General features: G+C 49.7%; 9 protein-coding genes across 9 annotated transcripts; 6 read left to right on the top strand and 3 right to left on the bottom strand.

The window, feature by feature from the left end:
* Window positions 1–278: 278 nt before the first annotated feature.
* Window positions 279–2335, bottom strand: B0J16DRAFT_283038 (enolase C-terminal domain-like protein). The gene is made up of 4 exons (XM_046123981.1): window positions 2066–2335; window positions 1930–1963; window positions 1720–1868; window positions 279–1634 (listed from the first exon to the last, which is right to left on the bottom strand). Exons 1-4 carry the CDS (start codon window positions 2133–2135, stop codon window positions 544–546), a joined length of 1344 nt encoding a protein of 447 aa, XP_045987086.1. The 5' UTR covers window positions 2136–2335; the 3' UTR covers window positions 279–543.
* Window positions 2336–4210: 1875 nt separating this feature from the next.
* Window positions 4211–7083, top strand: B0J16DRAFT_73003 (fungal-specific transcription factor domain-containing protein). The gene is made up of 2 exons (XM_046134383.1): window positions 4211–4583; window positions 4647–7083. Exons 1-2 carry the CDS (start codon window positions 4365–4367, stop codon window positions 6942–6944), a joined length of 2517 nt encoding a protein of 838 aa, XP_045987085.1. The 5' UTR covers window positions 4211–4364; the 3' UTR covers window positions 6945–7083.
* A 172-nt stretch (window positions 7084–7255) lies between these two features.
* On the bottom strand, window positions 7256–8339 carry B0J16DRAFT_316850 (glycoside hydrolase superfamily; the record flags this gene model as incomplete). Its single annotated transcript, XM_046125337.1, has 2 exons — window positions 7256–7660; window positions 7713–8339. The coding sequence occupies 2 exons, from the start codon at window positions 8337–8339 to the stop codon at window positions 7256–7258; spliced, it is 1032 nt and encodes a 343-aa protein (XP_045987084.1).
* Window positions 8340–9592: 1253 nt separating this feature from the next.
* On the top strand, window positions 9593–10991 carry B0J16DRAFT_72884 (uncharacterized protein). The gene is made up of 2 exons (XM_046134381.1): window positions 9593–10418; window positions 10486–10991. The coding sequence occupies exons 1-2, from the start codon at window positions 9827–9829 to the stop codon at window positions 10677–10679; spliced, it is 786 nt and encodes a 261-aa protein (XP_045987083.1). The 5' UTR covers window positions 9593–9826; the 3' UTR covers window positions 10680–10991.
* Window positions 10992–13287: 2296 nt separating this feature from the next.
* On the top strand, window positions 13288–16552 carry B0J16DRAFT_381063 (uncharacterized protein; the record flags this gene model as incomplete). The annotated part of the gene is made up of 4 exons (XM_046131133.1): window positions 13288–13310; window positions 13568–13703; window positions 14583–14792; window positions 14849–16552. The coding sequence occupies 4 exons, from the start codon at window positions 13288–13290 to the stop codon at window positions 16550–16552; spliced, it is 2073 nt and encodes a 690-aa protein (XP_045987082.1).
* A 319-nt stretch (window positions 16553–16871) lies between these two features.
* On the top strand, window positions 16872–19368 carry B0J16DRAFT_72849 (uncharacterized protein). The gene has a single exon (XM_046134380.1). It carries the CDS (start codon window positions 17299–17301, stop codon window positions 19252–19254), a length of 1956 nt encoding a protein of 651 aa, XP_045987081.1. The 5' UTR covers window positions 16872–17298; the 3' UTR covers window positions 19255–19368.
* Window positions 19369–23114: 3746 nt separating this feature from the next.
* Window positions 23115–23661, top strand: B0J16DRAFT_316846 (uncharacterized protein; the record flags this gene model as incomplete). Its single annotated transcript, XM_046125336.1, has 2 exons — window positions 23115–23199; window positions 23249–23661. 2 exons carry the CDS (start codon window positions 23115–23117, stop codon window positions 23659–23661), a joined length of 498 nt encoding a protein of 165 aa, XP_045987080.1.
* Window positions 23662–24086: 425 nt separating this feature from the next.
* B0J16DRAFT_334598 (uncharacterized protein) lies at window positions 24087–25130 on the bottom strand. The gene has a single exon (XM_046126969.1). The coding sequence runs from the start codon at window positions 24659–24661 to the stop codon at window positions 24227–24229; it is 435 nt and encodes a 144-aa protein (XP_045987079.1). The 5' UTR covers window positions 24662–25130; the 3' UTR covers window positions 24087–24226.
* A 528-nt stretch (window positions 25131–25658) lies between these two features.
* On the top strand, window positions 25659–26734 carry B0J16DRAFT_381059 (anion-transporting ATPase-like domain-containing protein; the record flags this gene model as incomplete). Its single annotated transcript, XM_046131132.1, has 2 exons — window positions 25659–26048; window positions 26099–26734. 2 exons carry the CDS (start codon window positions 25659–25661, stop codon window positions 26732–26734), a joined length of 1026 nt encoding a protein of 341 aa, XP_045987078.1.
* Between the last annotated feature and the right edge of the window lie 20 nt (window positions 26735–26754).

The raw sequence follows: 26754 nt of genomic DNA, 5'->3' as shown, positions 1-26754 counted from the left end.
ATCTCTTTGATACCCAATCTGTCTGTACGCAACTTGTACCTCTATCCAGGCAATCCAGGTAATCATAAGTACTTACATATTAGTAAAATCTTGAGATAGAAGAAACTATCCCTTTCCATCTCCTAAGCTTCAATTTAGCTGAGGAACTGAAGGTATAGGATGTCCACAGCTGGGGCATCAAGGATATACCTAAAGGCACAACACGCTTATCCGAAGATAAAGAATACAGCATCGAACGAACAACGACCAGCTCTGTTCATGTGCATGCATAACCCTCACGCGCTCTTCGTCATCTCGATCATAGATCTTAAGAACAAACACATTTTGGTTCAATTTCTCATAATTTGTAACCAAGGTGTCATGCAATACCCTCAATACGGGCCCTATCTATTTACAATATCAATCAACACCTACAAATGCAACCCACATTTTTCTTCGCTAGATCCCATACCGTGGTCGCAAAAGTAGTAACAGAACCACAGACCTAATACGAAATACCTCTGCAACCAGCCATGACAAGTCCCTTTATAAGATGCTCGCATTTTAAGAACTTGTTGACGTTGTAAGACTCTCCACTTTAGCGGCCAGAGAGTCAAGAGTTCCATTGGGCTTGCTAGACTGCTCGTTCGAGTTGTTTTCGCTACCAGCCGGAAGGCTTTGAGGTATCTCAGGGACCTTGAACAGGTAATCGCTAGGGATGAGCTTGGCTCGTGCAGCGGGGTTGATGGTCAACCCGAACCCAGGCTTGTCCAGGTCGGCGGTAGTGAGGTAGCCCTTGGTAGGAATTGGCTCATCAATGAAGAGGTCTCCAAACACCGGCAGCACGCTCTTTCCATCGGGAGAGTTGGCCAAGTACTCCTGGAAGGGAGTGTTGGGCTGAGAGATTTGGAAGTGGTAGCTGTAAGGACCACTGGCGTGAGGAACGACTGGGATGTCGTATGCAGCAGCCAATGCGGCGACCTTGAGAAGCTCGGTCAAACCACCAAGCCACATGACGTCGGGCTGGATGATATCGAGATTTCGGCCCTCGACAAGTTTGCGGAACCCATATCGGGAGTATTCGTGCTCGCCTGTGGTGAACTTGACAGTAGGATGTGCGCGCTTGATGAGCTCGAAGCCATCGGTGTCATCGGGTGACAAGCACTCCTCCCACCAGTTGATGTTGAGGTCGAGACAAGCCTTGACAAGTTCGATAGTGTAGCTGACGTTCAAACTCATGTAGCAATCGACCATGATGGGGAAATCGGGACCAACAGCCTCACGGTGCTTTCGCAGAAACTCGACGTTCTTGCGTAGACCCTCATGTCCATCATCGGGGCAGAATGGCAGAGGGACCTTGCCTCCCCAGAATCCCATAGCCTTAGCAGCTGTGGGCTCGGGACCAGTGCAGTAGAAATCGAGACGCTCCTTGGTAGCGCCGCCAATAAGACGGTAGACAGGTTCGTTGCGGACCTTTCCGAGAAGATCCCAGAGGGCAAGGTCAATAACTGAGATAACAGCGATGGGTAGGCCTTTGCGACCGTAGAACATGGACGCTCGGTACATTTGCTCGAAGAGAAGGTTGGTATTGCGAGGGTCGGCGCCGATGAGGAAACGCTCGAAGTGCTGGTGAACGAGCCAGCAGGCCGGAGGGCCTATCGATTCTGTTAGCAAGATGCAACTGGCCTATGGTTAAATGCGCAATCTGATATTTCATCATCGCTGATTGAATAAACTCACCACCAAAGCCAGTAGCAAAGCCGACTGTTCCATCAGTGGCTTCAATCTCGACTAGGAATGAACCCAGAACGTTGATGCCCCAGCTAGTTCGAGACTTCTTGTATTGCTCCCATTTTGAAGCTGGTGTCGAGATATCGCTGTCGATGAGCCTATAAGTCGAATGTGAGCATTGTCTTCGGCATCGGGCAGGATGAGAACCGGCGAGCATACCAATGGCCACCTTTAACGTTGTGATAATCACCACCTGTTTTTTTCCGAGTCAGTGTCTATTCGCTAGCGATATTTTACATAAAAGGAAGGAGAGGTCCCCCCTCCTTCCTCGACGAAAGAAACCAGCATGACATACCTGATCCAACACCACCAATGATGAATGACCTAATGGCCTTGATCTTGGGAAAGTCCTTGACAGACGACATTTCGAGGAAACAGATGGGCCAATTGATCTATGCAGACTTCACACAGAGAAATGGACTGAAGCTTACAAGTCGCAGAAAGTAAGAAATGTTATGATGGTAGAACAGGGAAAGAAAAAAGTGCTGCAAGCTGGGGATGAGCCTCCCTTTACAAAAGGATGCGCGGATCACGTATTATAGATAACAGCAATATGGCTGCTAAGCTCATAACTGACTGGCCAGTGAGTCTCGTGATGATACGTTCCGGCAAAGTAATGTCCCGTGGGGGTTGTGCATTGCCTCGGATTCCCCTCTGACGAAGGCAGATATCGGGAAGAGATGCACCGAAGTTGGTGTTGAAGAATGGAGCCATCTCCAATTGCAAGACCATCTCCACAATTTCTCGGTCCCCGTCGGGGTTCCAGTAGAGTTTTTAGAGCAAGCCATGATCGGAGGAGCTTCAGCTTAGCGGCGGCTCATGAGTTCCATTTTTTCCCTTCTCTTTTGCCTTGTGAAATTTTCTTGTCTTGGAACAAAGAAAATGGAGTAAATTGCTTTCCTGGTTCTGTTTCGTCTTCTATGTCCATCTTGGACAGTCACAATACCCCGTCTCTCTATATGCCTGCCTGCCAATTGCTGCTGTTCAACATCGCTATGCATTCAGCCATGTCTTGTTTCTGCCACAAATATCCAAGGCCGAGCTCTTGGTCTGCAATTGCGGGGTGACAGGGGAGGGGAGGACAACTGGTAGCCCGTGTGGAGAGATCCGACATATGTACGAAGTACATAGGGTAGTCTAAGCTTTGGGGACGAAGCTCGTGATGAATTACAAGTGGACAGTTTTATCGCTGTATTCGCGTACCCTCATTTCTCTATCTGAAAGTTCGACTTTGGCAAGGCCATTCAGCCCTTGTTATACTTGCGTCGGTTGAAAACAGATCCAGCTCCTGAGGCTGAACTGAACGCACCCAATCATTTAACCCAAGGCTAATATCCAATCGTTGGAGGAGCGCTACCAGCTACACCACGTCCGGGGCAGCCAGGTCCACTGATTTGTCACTTTCCACGAATCAGATTATACCGCTTCACCCATTTCCCCGCTTCATCTCCCCTTGAGGAAAGTGAGGTCGAAGTCGAGGTAAGAAGGTTTGGGCAGGTACGCGTGCGTTGCGAGGATCACTCTTTCTCTCCGCATTATAGATCCGTTCTAGCTGAACTGAGCCACCCGGGAAAGTGCTTTCCATTGCATGTGAAGTCATATGCTTCTTCTCTTTCCCTTTCATCGCATCAGCATATTTTCTCTACAGTTTCACAGCAACTGATCAAAGTCTTCTTCCTTTTCAGCTGTGGCTCCGGTTAACCGACCGACGAGACCGAGCTCTGGCAGTTTGTCTAGGTGCAGTAGCCCTCCGAGTCCACCTCGGCCCACCCCAAACTGGCCCGGTCATCACGGCGCCACTTCCCATCCGTCCGAGGCACAAAGCCAGCAGAAAGCGAAGAGGATAGTGAGAAGACAGGTGCCAGAAGAAGGGGAGAGATCAGCTCATAAATAAGATTTACGAGAGGACATTCATGCGTATCGGCAATTCACGGTATTGGTCGAATTTTTTACATTACCCTGACGACAATAGGTCACCCATCCATCCTTTTACTATTTAGTACCGTACAGGCCTATTTATCCTCGGGCGATCATTCTCCTAATCCCGCTTGTCATTATCCCGGATCGCGAGGTCAAACACGAACGGTCTTTCGCGCGCGTATATGCTATTCACCATTTTGTCGCATTGCTGATCTGCCCTGGCTTGCGCCTTGTTCTTGGTCTCCGTTCACAACGCTCACAAGACCGTTGAGAACTCGTTCTTACATCGTGCCGACACACGAGACCAGCTACAAGGGCTCTGGGAAAACCACCCTGCCGCCCAACAGCAATATCACATTTAGCCATGCAGAACGGGGCCAGCAAAATGTCGGGCGACGGTTCGGTAGAGAATCGCCCGCCTTCCACAGAGGCAGACAGTGATGAAGCCAACCAATTCCACAGCGAGGATGAAGACCATGGCGACCACGAAACTCTCTGTCGTAATGGGAAGAGGAAACGTCCTGTCTCAGTCTCGTAAGTCCAGCTGTTGCCTCTACTTGTTGCTTCTACACACCTTTCCCAACCTACAATCTACTACCTCAGACTTCGGTCGAGTCCATGTCTCAAACTAAGGATTTCTTTCGTCCTCTTGGCGGATCTCCGATTTGATAATCATGTTGGAGTCTTATCTGCATTTTCTATATTCTCTTATCAACACCATGCCATCTGAGGCCACTTCATCGACTCATCCTTTGCCCTCCCCGCACCCTTCAAATCTCAACTACTATACGACATTACAAATTCAATCTGCTTTGTCTTCAACTGTACAGCACGTCGACGACGCCGAAGCTAACAATGCCGTACCCAGATGTGAGCTGTGCAAGCAAAGAAAGGTATGCACGATCTCATCTCTTATTTTCCTATTTAGATAAATACTAACCGAATCTGCCTCCCAGGTCAAGTGCGATCGTGGCCAACCATCGTGTGGGTGGTGCAGCCGCAATGGCGCTGTATGTGAATACAAAGAGCGTAAGAAGCCTGGTCTGAGGGCAGGTTATGGACGCGAACTCGAGCAGCGTTTGGATAAACTCGAGGAAATTCTACGCTCACATGCTGAGATTCTTCACGGGTCTTTGGCATCTAATACAAACCCAGGCTTTGCCGCCAGTATTCGACAAAGCAACCCAAGCCTTCCCAGTGACCAAGGCACACCACGAGATACTCATCACAGCCTTTTCAGACCATCTGAGCCAGTTCGTACACCTCAAACTGATCCAGCCTCATTCGGACAGAAAGCGCCTGGTTCAAACTTTGCACCAAGCGCACCAAGCCTTGATTTCAGCGTTGCCCATACGCCTAGGATGAATGACGGGTACCATGGTCAGAACAGGACATCGTTTTCAGGCGTAGCAGCACCATCTCAGTTGTCTCCGATACAACACAACAACGCCACTCAAGAGTATTACTCTTCGGTGCAACAAAATATCCATTCGCCCACAGCCCCATTATCCACTGCACCAGGAACTTCGACTCCCGATCGTGACATGCCGCCATACGATCTTCTCTACGCATTAGTCGACCTTTACTTTAAGCACATCAACACCTGGTGCCCGATTCTTCATCGTAAAACGACTTTAGATAGTCTTTTTGGACCGTCTGCGCTCGATGAAACGGATCGTGTTCTGTTACATGCAATTGTGGCAACAACTATGCGTTTCTCAACAGATGCAAGACTGACAGAGGAACGGCGAGAACACTATCACCGAGTTTCCAAAGAACGAGTCCTGCTTTATGGTATGGAGAATTCTTCGGTCAAGGCATTGCAGGCACTCGTCATACTGGCACTCGATCTTTGTGGAAGCAGCAATGGACCACCGGGCTGGAACATTATGGCTCTCATTACCCGTTCTGTGGTGCAGCTTGGTCTAGCTGTTGAAATTACCTCATCAACTGTATCACCTCACTACCTGTCCATATATACGCTTCGAGCCATGACTCTCTCGGAGCCAAAGGATTTCATAGAGGAGGAAGCAAGGCGCCGTTTGTTCTGGATGATCTATCTGCTAGATAGATATGCAACTCTTGCAACTGCTTTCGAGTTTGCTCTGGACGACAAAGAGATCGATAGAACGTTACCATGCCGCGATGATCTATGGATAAAAAATCAGAAGGTTGACACTCGGTGGTTCAGCACTGACCTGCACTCAGGCTCCCCGGGCCACGACATCGATCAGCCTGAGAATCTGGGGGCTTTTGCTTACTACATCGAGATCCTCGGCATTCTCTCGAAGATACACAAATTCCTCAAGCAGCCCGTCGACATTAGTGCTCTGAGTGATGTGGAGCAGTGGCAGATGCGGTACAAGGAGCTGGACAGTATGCTCACGTCTTGGAAATTTAGCCTTCCAGGGGAGTTTGGCAACATGGCTAAATTGTTTCACCCGGGGAGCAAGAACATCAATTGTGCATGGGTAATGCTTCATGCTACATATCACACCGCTGTTATTCGTCTTCACTCGTCCGCGGCGTATCCTACAACAAGATCTCCGATCTTCACCCCGTCTTATAGCGCTTCACAACGGTGCCATGGTGCGGTCGAGAACGTCGCCGCTCTTGGAGAGTTCGTCGTGAACAATGGGATGCTAGCAAAGTTGGGGCCGCCCTTTGCTTTCACTCTCTGGGTTTCAGCGCGCCTGCTTCTTGTCCATGGCTCGACGGTTGAGCACAAGCTATCGCCTCAGCTTCCGTTCTTTGTCGATAGTCTGCGTGAGATGGGACATTATTGGCCCGTTGCAGCCCGATATTCCCAGCTGTTACAACGGGTCTTGGATGAGCATCATGACAGTGAACGACAGGGAGACGGTGTTACCCCTAGTTCGGTCAAGATCCTGTCTGACATGCGACGTACTGCGTTCGATCTGGATTTTCTCATTTCGCGTCAGCCGAAGCAGCCAGGTGGTTCAGCTCTCAGTAGACTACCGAGCGTAACACCAGCAAGAACCCCTGCACCCAATGAGCTTGAGTATCTTGATGTATTCGACTTTTTCAACGTACCACGTCTGCCTTTGGGTGGTGAAAACATCTCCGGCGTCAATGGTACTCCAGCGCCGCCAACTAATATGGACGCATCCAACGATAATGGCACGGGTTTGGGAGCGTCAAACGAGTTCAATATCACCAATTTCATGGTCGACGCTAACAGTGATTGGCTTTTCAAACAAGAAGGTGGCCCTAAATACATGGCAGCTACGTAAGATATGGATACGGCGGGTTATTGTTGTATATTGAAAGTTGGTTTTAAGTTATGGATGATGTTTAAGTATCGATACCCCTGATTTTACATATTCACGATTGGTTGATAAAGAGGCAAGATTGGATCTGAATTCGGCATAGCATGCGAAGAAAACATAAGGGTATCAAAATTAAAGGCTGATTAGACTGGACAGCATGCAGGAAACTTGTTGCTGTAACATTCCCAGAATCGCTGTGAAGCGCGAACGACTGATTGATAGCATACGCAGAATTACTTTTCATGTTTGAAAAAACAGAGCCCTGCCTGGGTAGATTAATCCTCTACAGGAGTATTGTAAATGTTGCCGGTGCAATATTGAACCCAGCCGTCGAGGTTCAGCTTTTTGATGACGGTGCTGAAGTTGTCGGTGCCCTTGGCCTTACCCTTCTTAGAGCAAATAACCTTGCGGTCGGCCTCTTTGACCTTTGGTGCACCTTTGGGGTATTCGATGTTGAAGACAGGCTTCTTTGCCTTGATGAAGGCGGCAAAGGTCTCACACTCTGAGTACTCGACACACTGCTCGTTGACGGAGAATTGAACGTAGGGCAGAACAGACTTGATAATGTCGCCAGCGTTCTTAAGTCCGGTTGACATGTTGTACTTTGCAGCTTCAGCGGCGAGGAACTTCACATAGTCGACGGAATCCTTCTTAGTCAAGCCAAGGCCATTGTCGTTTTGCTGTAGTCATGTTAGATTTCATGCTTGGGTCAACCATGTGTGTTTGACTCACATAACCGTCGACATTATCGGGATCTATAGCATCACAGCCCTTCTGAGCAGCATACTTAATGCGCTTCTTCATGATGTTGCGGACATTGCTGCTTCGGAGGTTGATCCACTTCTCGTCGGGCCATCCATCCATCGTCTTGCCCAGATCGGCCTTCTTGAACTGTTTCTTGTCATCGCGCCAATCCTCCCAAGATCCAGCGCTGAAGTAGCATATGACCTTCTTTCCAGCCTTGTGCAGCGCCTTAAAAGTCTCGGCGTCGTTGTCGTAGAGGTCGAGATCGTAGATGCCGACGTTGGGCTTGAGGTTCTTGGCCGTGCCGTCTTTGTTGAGCTTGAGTGGCTTTAGAAGGATGATTTGCCAGGTTGCGCCGACTTTTGGTTGCCAGAGACTGCTGCGGGCCTTGAGATAAGGTTCTGCTGAGTCGTCGGTCTCTGCGTTAGATGTTTCATCGTTGTTGTTTCCTCCCTTTCCTCGAGTGAGGCCAACGCCTAGACCAACTGATAGGGCGATGATCACGGCAAGGGTCACGCCAATAGTAGTCAGCTTCTTCCATAGTGGCCAATGTTGCTTTGTATTTGCTACCTCCTTCTTCTCTGTGGTAACGACCTCTGTTGATTTTGTCGCCATGGTTGTAATTATGGTATAAGTCAGTGATGATGAGCGTGGCAGTCAACTAGGTGTGCGAGGCTCCCAACGGGCTTTTAATATAAAAATCCATAAAGAAAAGGAATTACAGGAACATGCCAGGCACTCGAGCTCTAATCCTCATCCGGCCCGTCAGCAAGCCAAAAGGATTTCAAAATGCAGGGCTGAGCATTCTTACATGGATTCGATGGGCAAACTGTCAGCACCAGGCCACTAGCCTGAGATCTAGAACGAGCTGAGGATCAGGCATGGTTAAAGTCCATCTACACCATTCCGGGTTCTGAAGAATCGCGATTCTCAGGGTTTCGAGAGCATCCGAATTGATTGACTGTAGATCAATATCACTGTCTTGACATTCCCTCACTTCGTGCTTCCGCCGAGACTGTCAAGTGCAGAGCCAACTCGCCACTACGCAGTATCCAAGCTTTTAACATGGATCAATTGTTCAAGGTATACGCTCCTTCAACCTTTCCATGAGCAGATTTTATTCAGTCTGTCTTAGAACACCCCGGTTAGCGTGGCATTCCTTCGTGATGTGTCGGGAGGCTTAGACAACACCAAGCCACGGCTAATGACAATGGCAATACAATGAAGCACTTGAACACCATTTCGGAGTATTAATTGATAATAGGTCTATTTATCTGAGTCTGTTTCAGCCTGAGTGAGGCTTATGGGCCACATAGTAATAACATCAGCCACGTCGCTTGCGTAGGTAGTAACATAAATCATCTCACCATTCGCCCTACCCTGTACATAGACCTTTAAATGAACATTAATGCGTCGCACGTCGAATAGATCTATATCACGGACGGGTAAGGGTCAGACAATACTTAAACTTGATTGCAATCTTTATTTGGCATTGATAAGATAATGATTGACGATATCGCAGCTCCCTGACATTATAAGCACAATTTGTTTGGAGTAGAACGTCTTGTAATGTAATGGATATGATTTCACTCATCACATTCCAACAACATACTGATTCCATAGACTCGGACATGCCTGAAGAACGAGCTCGCACTGGAACTTATACACACATCCACATCGAAAAGAACAACCCAGTGGCAAGTTGTAGGCAGCGAATGAGCGGTTAACAGGCACATGCAGTCCATCATCTGAGCTTACAAAGCGCAGTAGCAATATACTAGATTCGCGGAATGTGAGGGCAGATGACTTAACATGTTGCCAGACTCTCGAGGCTTTATTTTAGCCTAAGAACCTCTTCTAGTCACCCTATAACCATTTCAGGTTGATGTTGGCCGAAATGGAACCCTTAAAAGGAAACTCGGCGATCAAGACTCCGAAAAGGACAGCAACACATTGAAATCCATATGAGATGATATCCAACATAAATAACATGCTCCAAGACAGGTGAAAGCGTCCCGGTGAAAAACAACCAGTTCATTTGCTGATATCCCGCACTGCTGTCTGCCAAGGACCGATATCAGTATCATACCATCTTACCCATCATGAAAGCTTTCTCAACCCAACTACTTGCCACTTCGGCGATGCTGGCAGGGCTCTCTCAGGCATTCCAGATGAGGCGACCTCCGCCAGTCGAGCTTGTCGAGGGGTTCGAGTGGGCAAACCCCTTCGCGCCCGGTGCCATGGCTGCTTTCAAATCAAGATGCGATGACAAGAAACAGTTTGAGGTTTTCGAGTATACCCTCGCAGAGTTGATGGAACCTCCCCCAAAAGGACTGAAGCCCTGGGCTACGGGCCTCAAGGCAGTCTTTGCCAACAGAGAATATCCCGGAGCATGGCTTGGCTTAGATCACCACGCTGGTGGTCGCAGCGTACTTTTGATGAATTATGATGAGATTCCTCTCCTGGTCCGTGAGTGGATCGAACAACAGGAGAGGACCGACGGAGAGGGCAAGGCACTTTTTGCCGTGCTCGAGAAGCCCAAGAACGACGATGACGAGATCGAGAAGGTCGTCGAGTTCCCGAAGGCTGACAAGATCGATCGCGCCAGCGACAAAGACAAGGTTGCTGTTTTTGCGCCTGGTGCCCTATATGGCATCCTTCCCTTGTGGGTAGCAGAAGCAAGTGAATGCAAAGGTAAGATGATATACCCGATTCGACATCCTGTTTCGTGTGCAGTCAGTAACTTACTATTGAATTGTAGATCAACTTGTCGACTTGTCCAAGTATAGTCCAAAGCCCGCAGATGGCGGAGTTGTCGCTTGGGTTATCAACTCTGAGCGACAGGACAACCACAAGACAAAGCTGGACATCAGAGTCCAGTCATTCAAGGAAAAGACAGTCCAGAGCGGTCAAGAGCAAGGTGAGGCGAAGACAGCGACGAGGGAAGAGTTGTAAAGTCAGATTTGTTGTATCGATTGGCCACCCAAGTAGCGTTTGAATTCATTTTGTTATGATATGATAACAGAAGTTTTATGATCTGCCACCTGCCTCGAGTACCTGACCAGGGACGCACAAAGGGTCTTGCACTTGCACTTGCACTTTCCCTAGATGGATTGGTTGAAATGCAATGTTGGGCGGTTGGCGTCAAGGTTCGTCTGTTCCTGCTTTAGGAAGTTGTAGGTACTCGAAAAGTGACTTTATTCAATGTGAGTGAGTGATGGTATCGTTGATCGCGATCTAAAATAACCTCGGATCCTTTGCCGACCTCTCGGATCAGTCTTGAATATAAACATCTCACCCTCCAGTCTTTGACCGCTGTTCCAGATTTCGACTCATAACTTAGGTAGACTACCTATGCAGGGCCAAAAAAGATCCTGGTACAGTTCGTTAGACTGGGCATCTACACTACTGTATACCTACTGCACGATACTTGCGCACACACCGCCTTTGGGTATGGTCCATCGATCGACGCAAGCTTCACGATGCAGGTTTGAGTTGTCATGATATGGGTCTGGGTGTCATGAAGAGTCATTTACTGTACTATACTAGTGCACCAAGCAAGATGCGGTGGACATCGTATGATGAGGGACGATAACACATGTGAAAATATCCATAGTGTTGGGCTCAAAGACAGCAAGGCTTTCTCGATTGCTTGCTTAGGTTCAACAGTGACCAGCCATTGGAATCCGAGGCTTCATCAATATGCATTAAAATCAAACCCAATTCACCGACCAACCCAACCTCTTCACATGAAGGAAAGGAAAGAGAAACCCATCAACTGAGGTACACCACTAATGGAGCTTAGCCTAGTCTACCGTTAGGTGACCCAGGCCTGACAAGGTTTAGCCCAGGCACTCGTGGCAATGCAACGCTACTAAAACAACCCCAGTATCACATCCAATAGCTTCCGGTGATGATGGAGCTCTGGTTTAGATCAGAACCGCGTCCGTGCAATTCGCCAGATTGCGCTTATCTTCAGATGGGATGCGATTCACTATGATGGTGATGGAAGAGGAAGAGGAAGAGAAACTTCAGGATTTGTCTGGTTGAAAACATTCAGAACAGAAATGCCGTCGTCAGCCACCACCAGCAGCTTATAAATGTCCCGGATGCGGTCTATTGCAGAGGAGCTGAATGGTACCCGACAGTACAGTAAAGAAAAGACAAAGTTACCCACAGACGACGCCAGCTAAACCGACCGCCAACGAGTAAACGCCATGACTGCCATGTCGTCAGAGAGGTTCCACAGCTCTCGAACTGCATCTGCGAGTCCACTACAGATTCGACATTGCAGATGGATGCACTCCATCATGGGTCTTCCTAGAGAGTTGAGCGTTGTACCTGATGGGGAGTCAGATCAAGAGGGTTGCGATAAAGTGCTATGGATGGAGTATCATCAGCAATCAATACTGATACGGCGGTGATGAAAACATTGGATGAATTCGGTGTATCGAAATTGGAGGTTGGGAGTAACGAGAACAAACAAACGAGGTACTTTTCTCTCTCTCAGATGCGTTGTACAGTACAACATCCTTGGCTTGATCCATAGAGAGATGCTCGCCTGTTCGAGTCCAGGGCGGGCAAAAGCATCCATTGCATTGCATCGCAGCGAATCCATCTGTATGCACGGCATGGCATGGCCTGGCCCGGCCTCGTTCGCCTGCTGCTGCCGCTGCATCACAAGGTTTAACTTTTTGATACCTGATAACAACCTCATTCATCGGGCTTGATCTGAATTGCGACTCACCTTCTTCTTCTTGTTGCTTCTGCTTCTGCTTCAGCTCCTGCCGTCGCTGCACATCATCACTGATTCTGCAAACAATCCAAATCAAACAACCCCACGTGCTCTTGTTCAATTGCTTCTTCCTTCCATACCTCCATTATCACCACCACTGCATCATCTTTATCCGTCCTGTACCTTTTTACTTGAGACCTTACCTTATCTCTCTCCCAATCCATCCATCTACCTCCCTACTACGTATCTCCATATCTACCTACCTACCTACCTACTACTTTCCGCTTTCGAGAGAGAGAAAAAAAGACACCTTCTATGACCTTCTCTCAAGTTCCTCAAACCAAAACCTATCTCTTCACCGTATCAACTATACGTATCGCTGCAATTATCACCCTGTTCTGCATCCGGCGAAGGCAAAACTATCTTCTCAAACGGCCTAGAATCAATCCTTGTCTCAATCGTTCCGGTCGATGCGGTCGCAGCACCCTTGATTTGTACCGACTGTACCTTTTTCTCGTGTCGCTGTTACTGCCCCGTACCCGTAGCCGCCGCCGCCGACAATCTTTAATTTCGCTCCAGTCCCCCCCAGCCTTGTTGACCAACGCCAAACCGGTCTTGTCTTGGTGTCTCCCCGGCTCGTCAACGAACTGGCTCTTCTTCTCCCAGGCCCAACCCAACATCTCTCCCACAAACAAAACAAAATCTCACTCAACCTCGAGACGCAGCAAACGCCAGTCACCGTCACAGTCACCCTACCTTAAACCATTTTTGCGTTCTCTCGAATCCAAACCGAAGCCTTCGTCGCTCCGCAAAAATCTTATTTCAGCCATGGGCAGCTTCACTTTCAAGTGGTAAGTCGCAATCTACCTATGCTGCGTTGCGCTGCGCTTCGCTTCACTTCACTATACAGCGCCGCTTTACGCAGCTTCATCCAGCCCCCCGAGTCGCACTTTGTCTACCTCCACGCGCAACAACGCCATTGACCTTTGTACGGGAACCTGCTTGCTCCAATACCTGTGCCTTACAATGTTGCTTCACGTTGCAGTTACATTTTGCGACAATTCGTCCATGTCTGAGACACCCAAGACTGACCCCAAATTTTGTGTAGGGAGCATCCCGCCGACGAGGTCTACGTGACCGGCACTTTCGACAATTGGACTAAGAGCGTGAAGCTCGAGAAGCAAGACGATGTCTTCTCCAAGACCGTCGACCTCAAGGAGCCCGAGGGCAAGATTTACTACAAGGTGCGTCAGCGTCTGCGAGCAACGACCCGCAATGCCAACAAACTGCCCTCTTTTCCCTCCCGATATTCACTTTGCATTTGACCCTCTTTGAAAACCCTATGTCTTGTCGCGATCCTCACCAGCGCCAAACCAAGGCTCTTGCTCCTACAAAGACAATGGATATGTCATGTCATTACTATCACCAGCCAAACCTTTGCGCAGTTGGTGCTGGGACAAGAGAGAAGGATAGCAATGATGGCCGTGCCACTCGGGAACCTGTGCTTTACGGTCATCACTATCCGCAGGGCTCTTTTAAGCCTAAACAACTTGGAGGCGCAATGGCGGTGGCTGCCGTAATCTTAGGCCCCTGCCCAAGGATTTTTTTTCTTGCAAGTTTGCGGCTGTGCCAGGATCGGGGATTGAGCCCCTGGTTCATTTCCCTGGCTGTCATGTCATGGGTTCTCTGCGACCCATTAGCATCTCGCACCATCCCCAACCAAAATCCCCCACGGTTCGGTATGACGCAAGGCGACCACGATCGCGACAGTTCTGGAATGCGTTAGTGAGCGGAGAGCGCTATTACCAACCCATATCAAGTCTTTTCCTGGTCACGCCGGCAGAACTCTGCGGCGCCAGCCGACGATATTGCGTTGCGCAGATTGCGCAGAGCCAAAGTCCCTTGGTGCTGCCAAGGCGTCCTCAAACCGGTGCTTGATTTGCTTGCGCGCTAGTGTGCCTGCATACTCGACCCGCTCTTGCTCTCAGCTCCGTCCTCCTCTTCGTCATCGCACCAGCTCATTAAACTCACTTTGTCCCCTCTTTCGAACCCAATTGTTCTTCTTGCACTCTTACACACTCGTCGCACTACTGAAAAGACTATCGCTCACCATTCGATATTAGTTCATCGTCGACGGTAACTGGATCATCAATCAATCAGCACCTAACGAGGCTGATCTTGAGGGTAACGTGAATAACTTCGTTACTCCCGACCAGCTTGGCCCCGAAACGCCCGCCGCCGCTATCCTCAACACCGTAACACCTACGTCTACAACTGCAGCCATGGCTGGCGAACAACCTTTGGAGAACAAGCCCGCCGCTCTGGATGAAAAGGTAATTGAAGAGAGGATCGCCAAGACAAGACCCTCAGTGCGCTGACTTTTGAGCAGTCTACCCAAGACGAGAAGCTGCCTCTTGAGACACCCTCTGACATTCCCGGTGGTTTCCCCGCTACCCCCGCGAACGAACTCGACAAGACCATTGGCATCAACCCCCTCCCCGCCTCCGAGGGTCCAGGAAACCCTGTCACGCTCGCACCTGGCGAGAAGATTCCTGAGTCTATTACAGCTCAGAGCACCGATGCCTATGTGAAGCTTGACAAGGAGTCTTATGAGAAGAGCGATGCTTATCCTGGCATTGAGACCGAGCTTCCTCCTCCTGTGACTGCCACCACTATTCCCGAGTCCAGCCTTCCCATCATCGGTGCCGATGTTGCCACTATTAACTCTGCTGCTCCCACTGCCACTACCGCTGGTCTTGCTGCCGATGTTCCCCTTGAGACTAATGGCGCTTTCGTTCCCGAGGTCGTGAGGGAAAGCCAGGAGAAGGCCAATGCTGTTACAGAGGCTAGCACAGATCCTGCCGAGGTCAAGGAGAAGACTATGGTTGAGGAAGAGCTCAAGGGCACCGTTCCCGAGGCCCCTGCTACCTCAGTAGGCACAGCCGGTGTTGGTACTGAGAAGTCGGAGAACACCCCCGACACTACCCTCGCCGCCCTGGCCGCCACTGCTGGAGGCGCTGTTATTGCAGCTGGTCTCGCGGCTAAGGAGACAGTGGAGGAGAAGGCCGTTCCAGCTCTCAACAACGCTGCTGACGCCATCACTGACACCGCCAACAAGAACCTGCCTGATTCTGTCAAGGAACAGCTTCCTATTGCCGCTCAGGAGACACTTGCTGCCAAGAACGAGGAGCAGATTCGAGAGGAAGTTTCTCCCGAGGTTCCTGCTGAAGTCAAGGAGTCCCTGGTCGAGGCTGGTAAGTCTCCTGAAGCTGCTGCCAACACTGCTGCCGTTGAGGACAAGAAGGAGGTCGAGAAAGAACTTCTCAAGGAGGTCAAGCCTATTACCGGCATCTACGATTCAGTCGTTGAGCCAGAGAAGCCTAAGGAGGAGCCCAAGCAGGTCTCTCCTGAGGTTCCTACTGAGGTCAAGGACTCTATCCTTGAGGCTGGCAAGGCCCCCGAGGCTGCTGGTAACACCGAGGCTGTTGAGGACAAGAAACTCGTTGAGGCCGAGCTCCTCAAAGAAGTTAAGCCCGCTGCTACAATTGATGAGACCCCTCAGGTCGCCCCTGAGGTTCCTACCGAAGTCAAGGACTCCATTGTTGAGGCAGGTGAGCGTCCTGAGGCTGCCGCCAGCACCGAAGCTGTCGAGAACAAGAAGGAGGTTGAAGCTCAGCTTCTTAAGGAGGCCGAGCCCGTTCCTGCTGTCGACGATACCAAGCCTGTAGTTGAGACCAAGCCAGATTCAGCGGTCGAGAGCAAGGCTGAGGAATCCGCGCCTGTCGTGCCTGCTGTTGTCGTACCTGCTGAGACCAAGACCGAGGAGACCAAGCCTGCTGAGCCTGCGGCTAAGACGGAGGAGCCCAAGACGGAAGAGTCTACTGCTAAGACGGAAACCTTTGCGGTCGGTAACGGCAGCTCAACAGCTGGCAACGGCACAACAGCAACTGGCAACGGTGCTTCAACAACAGAAACTAAGGCTGCCGATACCTCACGCAACGGCAGCGCTTCTGCGGCCAGCGGCAAGGAGAAGAAGAAGAACCGACTAAGCTCGATGTTCAGCAAGATCAAGCACAAGTTTTCTGACAAATAGATGAGAAAAGGAGGCAACTAAGCTAATGTCGCAACGATGTGGTATCAGAGACGTCTCATGGGTTTTCTTTTTTTTGTTTTATTGCAATTGGTGTCTTCGTTTATCAATGATTCCCCTGGATCCATGAGGAAGAGGAGGGTGGTTGAGATCACTGAGGACGTGGATCTCCGTCATATACCTAATTCATAGTCAGTTTTTACGCGCATACTTTTGATTGAAACCGGACTTCAAGTATGATCGATCCTGTTATTAGGTCAAAAGAAAAACTTTGGATACATATTTGAAGAGCTATGCTGTCTAATCTGCTCCCTTTAATCATGTGATAGAAATGGTGTCAATTCGCCTCAATTGAAAATGACTAAGTTGCAATCCTTATGTAAGCCGTGCCGAGTATCAAACAGAAGCCAGTAACGCCATTGCCCTGCGCCGCCGAGCCCGTCAACTCCGTCACGATTTGCCCCGCCAGTGACTCGCTCGATCCACCTCCGTCTTCCATCCATCAACGGGGTCCGTCCCAGCTGGACCCCTTCGTGAATCTCAACCTGACTCTCTTATCTTTTAAACTGGCTGGAGACTTCATCTTCCACCTCTTTCGGATCATCCGCAGAGGCGGCAATCTATCCTAGATACCTGCCTTCAGACCTTTACCATCGTCCCCGCCACCGAGACAAAGCGCAAGCCATCGAACGATTGAGCCCATCTTTTACCTCAACACGATTGATTCCTATCACTCTGTTACGAAAAAAATGAGCTCCTCTGCATCAAACGTGGGAAAGTCCGTCCCTGCGCCGTCGAATTCACCAGCCATCCAAGCTGGCCCAGCGACCGCAAGCTTCGAATCATCTCGTCGGCCATCACAGGCCGGTTCCTCATATACGCAATCGATGCCTCGAAAGATTCAAGGCTCTCGCAAGCAGCACCGGAGCCAGCGTCGACCTGGACTCGGTGACAGGGCAAATACCGGTCCCGACGACGAAGACGCCATGGCTGAACTAAGAGCGTTCAGAAATCCCAATAGCAGGCGCGGACAGACTTCCATCACCCACCTGCTGAATTACTCTGTGGCACGCCCAGTACAGGATCATCATTCGCATTCAAGGTCTTATAGAAGAACGCCAACATGGGGACCCGGGTCAGGATACCATGCCAGCGACAAGGCTAGATATGTCCATGCCAATTATCGCTTCATCCTCTCTCCAGAGGGCACATACAACAAACAAGCCACAGATGCCGATACCCATCTTGACTGGTCTCTTGTGATGCAGATTATCGCCTCAACTGAATCACAGGGCTCATCTTGCCCAATTTGTCTTTCCGAGCCTGTGGCGCCACGAATGGCGAAATGCGGCCACATCTTCTGCTTGCCCTGTCTTATCCGTTTCATGAATTCAGTGTCGAGCGAGGATGACGCAAAGGGTCGAGGTCCAAGATGGAAGAAGTGTCCTATCTGCGAAGATTCCATCTATATGCAAGATGTGAGGCCTGTCAGGTTCTACGCGGGCCAAGAAAGCCCTTTCCCTCGAATTGGTGACGACGTTGTCCTTCGATTGATGACACGCAACGCAAACTCTACAATGGCGCTTCCGCGAGAGAGCGGCTCTGACGCTTTGTACTCTGTGGACGATATTCCTTGGCACTTTGCTGCCAATGTTTTGGATTATGCCCGAATGATGAAAGGTACTACCGATTACATGTCCGCTCAATACGACGAGGAGATCACTGCATTGGACCAGCAAGCAAAGGAAGATGAGACATTGTTTGGGCAGAACGACGAAGGGTCCCAGAAGGCGATTCGGGCGATCACAGTCGCCAAGGAGAAGCTGACCGAGCTTCAGGTCGTGGAGAGTCCATCAACATCAGCAAAGCCTTGTACGGACGCCGATTTTTATTTTTATAGCTCTCCGCCACACTTGTACCTATCGCCGCTGGATATTCGCATTCTGAAAACAAAGTATGGGTCTTTCTCGTCATTCCCTTCTACGCTTCTTCCTCGTGTCGAACACATCTCCACTGGTCATGTGGTTGATGATGCTATGCGACGACGGGCAAAATACCTGGGCCATCTTCCTCGTGGATGCGTTGTCAATTTTCTGGAGTGCGACTGGACCGATATTGTGCCAGAAGAAACGCTGGCGTCGTTCTCGGACGAGATTGAGCGGAGACGAAGACGGAACCGCGACAAAGAGACACAAGAGGAACGTGAACGCATCCAAGCCGAACGTGTCGAAGCAGCCAACCTGCGCAAAACTACGGGTTACCAGAGACTCCCTGAGCCGTTGGAGGAGGATAGTGCCCCTCGGATGGACCTTGAAGAATTTCAACCATTGAGCGGTCATTCTGGAACCACGCCCCCGGATCCTCGCCCAGGATTTGAGACATTGGCTGATATGTCAACCAGCCCATCAAACCAGAAGACGGTCTGGGGCACGAGGGTGATCAATGGATCGCCTGAGATGGCAGCTGCGCACCTTTCAGATGTTAACGACGGGTGGCTCAGAGACGAGGACCTGTTCGATACGGCGGATATTGCTATGCAAATACAGGCCATTGAAGCAGCGGAAAGTAGCTTTCGCCCGGATGATATCGGCGGAGCAGGGCCAAGCAGCAGTGGTGGCGGCGGCAATGGTGGAAGCGGGGGTGGTAAGAAGAAAAAGAAACAGAAAATCACACTTATGAGCACAGGGGGTCGGAGAGGTAACTAAATCTATCTTCCTTGCTGTCAGATTGAGAAAGTATGAATTTCTTGGGGTTTTATTCCGGCGTAGCACAGTTGATTCAAACTACCTTTCCTAGGCAGATATTCTTCATAAGAGACGGAACAGGGTATCAATACCAGCATACATAGAATTTTCAGTCCGGCGACGCTGATAACCTGGAGATTATTTGATCCATGTTTAATGAAATACTGAGAATGCTTTTGTTTACTGCCCATGCAAGTCAATCTTGATCGCCAGTCACTGTCGTGCCTCGCAGATTTGACATGTACGCGACTCGTCTTGTCTCTTAACATTTCGGTTATGGCAGCCTCGGAGATGAACTTTGCTTGCTGCGAGGCGGATGTATCAGAGCTGGGGTTTCGGTCACTGACTACTGAGAAATATGTGCGTTGGTTGTCCTATTTTGTCCCGTCTGTTTGTTGCTTTGCGACATATCATGACAGGGACACCTTACTCAAGGCTCAATGTTAATTTGTATCCAACAAGAGAATCCAGATTCGGGCCACTACGCGGTACATTCGAATTATGCTTTCGCGTCTCCATTAACTAACCGCGTGTGTAATCTATGTTAGGCAATACGGTGGCCCATCAGCTATGAGAACCGCAAGATCTACTTTCAATGCCGATCAAAACTTCGAATGCAATATGAAACTCAGCAAAACCTGATAGGGCTTGATCGGCAGAGTAGAGCAGAATAAAGTATCAAAACATTGACGACCAACAGCATAGGAAACAGAATAATATACTAGTAGTTACTTTATGTGAGCTCGAATAGGTCTTTGGGTCAATTATTTGTGGCGCCCTAAGCCAAAGGATACACAGCAATTCTTCTACAACCCAGTAGCGTAGATACAATAACATCGTCATAGTCACTGGGGCAGTTCCCCACATAGAGGCCACTAGAGGCGGGAATGCCGATGTCGATAAACCCAAAAGCCATTATCTGGAGGCGCCGGTACGTATTTTCGATGGGAGCATACATGAAAACCGCTTAAACGCCACGTTGGTTTTTATTTTAAGAACTTACCTCGGTGATTAATATAGTGATGGTAAAATGCCTTTTAGGCGCTTGTAATGGCTTGGACGATTGGACGTAACTCGTAAAGTTAGGTACGCAGGTGCGGCTCGAAGTATAAGTCGACAAGTAGGGAGCCTGGAGGGGCAAAGACAATTACGGGCTGGCCTATCAGAGGGCGCCCTCTATGTACTAACTTTGACGCTGCACGGAGCTCTGCCGTCAGGACGAAGCAGAATATGTGTGGTGTTGAGAAATACTGAAACTTTGAGACGTGCACACGAGTACCAAGCCATTGGCAAAATCTTGGTTTCAAATCCAGAGATCAAAGGGCCAACCAACATGACTGCCCACGGATAAACAAGATGCAGGTATTTACTTGACCTTCTGGAATAGGCACGCCGCTTCGATAGCGGAGTTCTTGTCATGCACAGCCAAGAACTGAGCTTCGACCTCCCATGGCCTTTCAACCGTATCGAACACATACTGTAGGCGGCTATCGGATACACTTTATGGGCCCATGGATACAGTCGGGTACTTGGGTACATGATCAACTTAATAAGGCCCAATATTTGTTTGTCATGACAACACGATGAGATTTTTTTTTTTCCTGTTGTAGATCTTTTGAGCTTCAGTGGATTGAAGTTGGTAAGTGCCCGCCCCTATAGACCATCAGGGGCTGGAATTAAATTGGGAGGGAGCCAACTCTTATGGATGTCTGTTTATGAGTTCATACCTAAGTTACAGGAGAGAGTACAGTGAATCTGCGGGAATTAGCGGGGCATCAAGAGCTAGCACTAATGAATTAGCGGCCGAGGAGTTGGATTTAAATGAGATTAAAGAGCATTGTATGTAGGTGGCCCAACAACGGAGGGCATGGATATGGGGTGAATGGACCGGAGACTCGAATTGAGATGGTAAAAAAGGCCAAGAGAATCAAGAATGCACGTGATGATGCGCCGAGAAGGAAAAGGTCGGTGACCCCGCGTTGAAGTGGCATAGACTTACGAATCATCCAAAACCTGAACAATAGGAAAAGCGCACGTTTGGACAATGGTGAATCTGTCATGACAGTAGAGCTTCTTGGCGAACCACTAACACTCTGGCCTGCAAGACACCGGCTGAATTGACTACCAGCTGCACGGTCCGGCTTTGTCGTCATGGGACCGGGGGAGGGATTGGACTGGGTGTATCCTGGCCTGCCTGGGTCGTTGGGGAGGGAAGTGAACTGAACTGAAGCGCTTGTTCGGCACAGAACTAATGAATGGAGATGCGGTATTAGAGACATTGGGTCGAATCGAGTTGGTGTCGTAGCATCGTCTTGTGACGCTGACGAAGAGCAGGTGGTTATAAATAACACAGCAAAGCCCGGCCGGAACGAGACGGCATTCGAGCAAAGTCAACGCTGAATTCAATCTATATGTGTCGTTTCAGCCACTGGATTACGTTGGAATCTGACGGACAGTCATCAGCAGCTTGGAGGCTAGGTATCTTAGTAGGTATTGCAGAACTTCCAGTGAGAGCCTCCACTACAAGAGACTTTTTGGCGCCCACCTCAACAAATCATTCGCCAAGACAGCGCCGCGGCGCTAACCGTTCTAGGCTGACGAACAACCGACTCCACTGAGCGAAGCGCTCCATGGGCTGGGCCGAGCCTCAAAAGAAGCACTACACCCCAGACGCTCTGGAAAACTCTCTATCCGAAGCTCAAGCTCCAGAGCCGAGAGAAAGAGCCACCTGAAGAGGTCCATCCAGGGAAGGAAGGGTCCATCTTGTCGTCACTCTTATTCGGGCTGTCAGGTTTAAATTGCCATCTTACGAGTTACAGTACTGTACAACGCAGATCCTTAGCCCCGTCAAAGTTTCACTGTTTGTTTAATTTTTATTGATGGCTGGTATAGTACTGCTCATCACGGTACATCTTGGGAAAGGATCGGTCCTGTCTTGTCTCTGTCTCAGTCTCTGAATTGAACGAGACAAAGACTCACTGGTTATCGGAACCACTTTCATCGGCCCCCCCTGTCAATTACGCACCTTTTCTTCTTTGGCCTTAGTGAACCCTTGTTCGGGCAGTTGTTCCCTTTTTCCGGGGCGCAGACAGGCCACTTTGCCATTGGATCTCCAGTGCAGTGCAGTGATCTCTTGGGCGCTGTAGCTCTTGGCCAGGTGCCGAATAGCGAGAGCCAAGCCACAGACTTGGACTTGACATTGGAGGTGCCGAAGATCCGATCAAACAGACATACGGATAAGCCAAGCAAAGACCAAGAAAACAAAAAACCAAAACCAGTCCAATCGTGCATGCATGTTGCTCATCATTCTACTGCAACAGTACTACTGCTTGTACCAAATATAACCCTGTCGAACCCCCTCTCATCGCTCATTCTCTCATCCTACCTACCTATCTACCCCAGCAACTCCAAAGCATTGGTTTAATTTGACCACAAATCTTCCGGCTCTCTACTCACTGAAGCGAAAGTGGAATCTCCTTTTCTCTTCTCAACCGATACTCGCTCACTCGACTTTTGACTTATACAAAAAGTCTCTTGCACTCGCTCGCATTCTCTTTCGCACCCTAGAGAGTGACAGATTGCGTGCAACCGCTGAGGCTTTGCTCTTGCGGGAGACGAAAACGGCATCGCGCTTACACGCTCACATTACCCCATTCGGCAATCAACCTTTTGAGCAAGAGTCGATGTAGTTCAAGACTCAGCAACGCCTCGAAACTTTGTTCATTTTTATTAAATCCAACTACTGTCATCGAATAAACACTCAACTCTCAATCAACCCTTTGATGACTTCACACTCCAACCCTACTCATCACACCGACACAATGGCGAGCTCCATCACCACCACTGGCTCCGTCAAGACTCGAAGAGAACCCAGAGACACAGGGTTTCCTGAGCCCTTGAACAATCGTCAGTGTTTCCTTACCAACAAAAGAATTTCCCAACTAACTCCTCTCAGTCCGTAACACAACTCTACCACATCCTGATGCGGATCTCTCACCAAACGCCTGTCTCAGCCAAGAGGACATTGACCCCGACTGGACTCTTATGCGAACCCGTCGATCATTCCTGAGGAAGAAACGAAGGACTCTCAACCATGGCCGCATTACTCCCGCCTCGGAGGCACTCTACAGCGCATATTCTCTTGTTCAATCCGACGGAGGAGACCACGATAGTCTCAGAATCGCCACCAACCCATCTCTTGTCAGCGTTCGCCCAACCACGCCCAGCATTCGAATTTCCAGGGATGAAACCGATAGTCTCGCATCAAGGACCACGAGGAGGGAAGACGAAGATACACCACCCACTTCGCCTGACGTCCCGTCCCACCGTTCTAAGAAAGGATTTCTGAGCAAATGGCGAAGAAACTAGGTGTGCTTTGACTGAAAGTCTGGCCTCACTACGGTGTGCACAACCACCACCTGGCTTCGACACGACCATGACTGCTGCAACGACGTATACGGCCGAATCTTTATGACCTGCAACGACCGCATCTCCAGGATGCATTTCTTTCCAAAAAAATCACTCTTTTGTTTCTTTGTTTTTTTTTTTTCCTTTTCCATTTGTGTGTGGATAGCGTGGCGTTTATCTGGGATCACGGATCAGATTTCAGGACAGGGACGGAGTTTTGTCTGCAACACAGGCAAAAGCTTGGATATTATAGTCCCTCTGGCAGGGCAGGGACAGCAATGTCACTCACATACAGTAGTCGGTTCACCAGGAAGTGACCGACACAGACACTCATTAAGAATTAATACTTTGGTAGCTTGGTCGCTATTCTTAAAATGCTCATCATTCTGCATGATGCTCCTATCTGTGAAACATCTTGTGCCATCCTTCCCATCGCTCCGCTAATCGTATCGGTGTTCATATCACGAGGTCACGAGATAACCATCTTGGCCTATTTCACCTCTATTGAAAAGTTGGTGCTGTCGATTCAGCTTCCACGGTAGCTGGTATAGCTGTAGGGGCTCAGCAGTAGAGGAACATGGTACGTCTGCCTCTCCTCCATGCGGAAGGTAACCGTCACTTCTGGGAAAAAGGTCTTGTCCTCGCCAAAGTAAGCTCCGGTGTCGAAGCGCAACGTCCAGCGAGATGAACCCTTTCCCTTGCGATCCTCAAGGACTTCAACAAGAGTTTGGAGGGGAGGCTCCCCGGCAGAGTCCTCGGAGAGAAAGGGCAACCAGGAAGTAACGCGACCGTCCTCGTCAGTGATAGACTCAAAGGTGTTGGCCCGGGGCTGAGCGGATGAGTGCGGGTTGACAGAAGGAGGAATGGGACCTTCAAGGCGGACACGGATGCCGCGAGCGGGGCGACCAGCCTGAGTGTCAAGGACATGGCAGGTAATGGGGTCTTTAGTGTGTGAAGCCATCGTGAAAGTAGTATTTGGTGTACGAGGTGGTTGAATGTGGTGTGGTGGTGGTATGGATGCGGTTGATACTCGGTGAGGTTGACGTCAAGGTGGGGGAGGCCTTCACTGTAAGCTGAAATGTGCCTGGAATGAGTGAGATCGGTTGATGAGACGCAGGCAAGATAGATTCAGCAGTATCTGAAGTATCTTCAAGTATTTGGTCTCAGATGTTGTTTGATCACTGTCGAGTAAACAAGAAAGGAGGAGAGAATTGCCAGGAAGAGGGGTTCGGGCTGAAGTGAGGTGAGCTGAGGCAGTGCTTATAGCAGCAGATAATCAGTGAGTTTTTGACTTAGGAATTGTTTCCGCCTCAGTAGCAGCCAGTAAGCAAGGCACAGCTGTAACACAGTGTCCAGAAGCCGTTTCTATATAGATGAGCGGTGAAATCCACGAAGATAAAATGAAGAAATGATATTAAGATGAAACTGAGTTACTTGTATCTATCTACGCGCAGCTCCGGACGCTTAACGCCGTTCGCCGGTACTTGAGAGGTCCTATCTTTATGGTCGGCGCCGGCCCGACAAGAACTGAGGGTCGCTTAACGAGAAACTACTGATATTGCGATAGGACTATTCAGCCCTGCGTAATCTTATAGTCCTAGCCATTGGCGACAAATACCCTCAAGTATCGAGTTATCTTTCTGTCCAAGATGTGAGTTGTCGCTCAAGTTGTGGCTAGTGGGCTGAGATCATGTGGCGCACACTTGACAGAATAGTGCAGTCATGACTTCCAGTTTCATGCCCACTATCTGAAGAGGCTTTATGTCGCTCGATACCCCTCCAAATCCCCCAATGTCGTCAACTCCACCATCCAAGAGCTTCTAGAAGTTACCCAAATCCTGATTCTACCCCGGACAAGCCTCCTGCCTCACAGTAAGTTGACAACTTCACGCCACTCCTCTTCTCTTTACCTGACCAGAACTCCAGGAAATCTCTATAGTCCAATTATCACCACCGAAATGTCCACCGCCCTCATCTCCGCCGAGGATGCCCTCGAGCCCTCTCTCCAGTCCCTCCTCGACCAGCGCAGCCTCCGCTGGATCTTTGTTGGTGGAAAGGGTGGTGTCGGAAAGACCACCACTTCTTGCTCCCTCGCCATTCAGCTCGCAAAGGTCCGCCGATCTGTACTTCTCATCTCGACCGATCCCGCCCACAACCTGTCAGATGCCTTCTCTCAGAAGTTCGGCAAGGAGGCCCGCCTCGTCAATGGATTCGACAACCTGAGTGCTATGGAGATCGACCCCAACGGCAGCATACAGGATATGCTAGCTGGTCAGGGTGAAGCTGATGACGTTAACGCTGCTGCTGGTGGCCCTCTGGGAGGCATGATGCAGGACCTCGCTTTTGCCGTATGTCAATCCAATGCTTACATCACACCGCGCATACTAATAACAGGTAGATCCCTGGTATTGATGAGGCCATGTCATTTGCCGAGGTTCTCAAGCAAGTCAAGTCCCTCTCTTACGAGACCATTGTCTTCGACACGGCTCCTACGGGTCACACCCTGCGCTTCCTCCAGTTCCCCACCGTCCTCGAGAAGGCCCTCGCCAAGGTCTCTCAGCTTTCGACTCAATATGGTCCTCTCCTAAACGGTTTCCTTGGCTCCGGAGGCCAGCTCCCCAACGGCCAGAACCTCAACGACATGATCGCGAAACTTGAGTCTCTGCGCGAGACAATTGGCGAGGTCAACACTCAGTTCCAAGATGCTGAGCTCACTACCTTTGTTTGCGTCTGCATCGCAGAGTTCCTCAGTCTTTACGAGACTGAGCGTATGATCCAGGAGCTTGCTGGATATGGCATTGACACACACTCCATCGTTGTCAACCAGCTGCTTTTCCCCAAGAAGGCCAGCGACTGTGACCAGTGCAACGCTCGTCGTAAGATGCAGCGCAAGTACCTCGACCAATACGAGGAGCTTTATGCCGAGGACTTCAATGTCGTCAAGATGCCCCTTCTTGTCGAGGAGGTCCGGGGCAAGGAGAAGCTCGAGAAGTTCAGTGAAATGCTTGTCACTCCCTATGTTCCTCCTGAGTAAGCAGATACAACAGACATATT

Source organism: Fusarium flagelliforme (genome assembly GCF_020744385.1).
Source record: "Fusarium flagelliforme strain FIESC 12 MPI-CAGE-AA-0113 chromosome Unknown B0J16scaffold_2, whole genome shotgun sequence".
NCBI lineage: Eukaryota > Fungi > Ascomycota > Sordariomycetes > Hypocreales > Nectriaceae > Fusarium > Fusarium flagelliforme.
The sequence above is the reverse complement of the archived record's forward strand: the minus strand, read 5'-3'. Positions and strand labels throughout refer to the sequence as shown.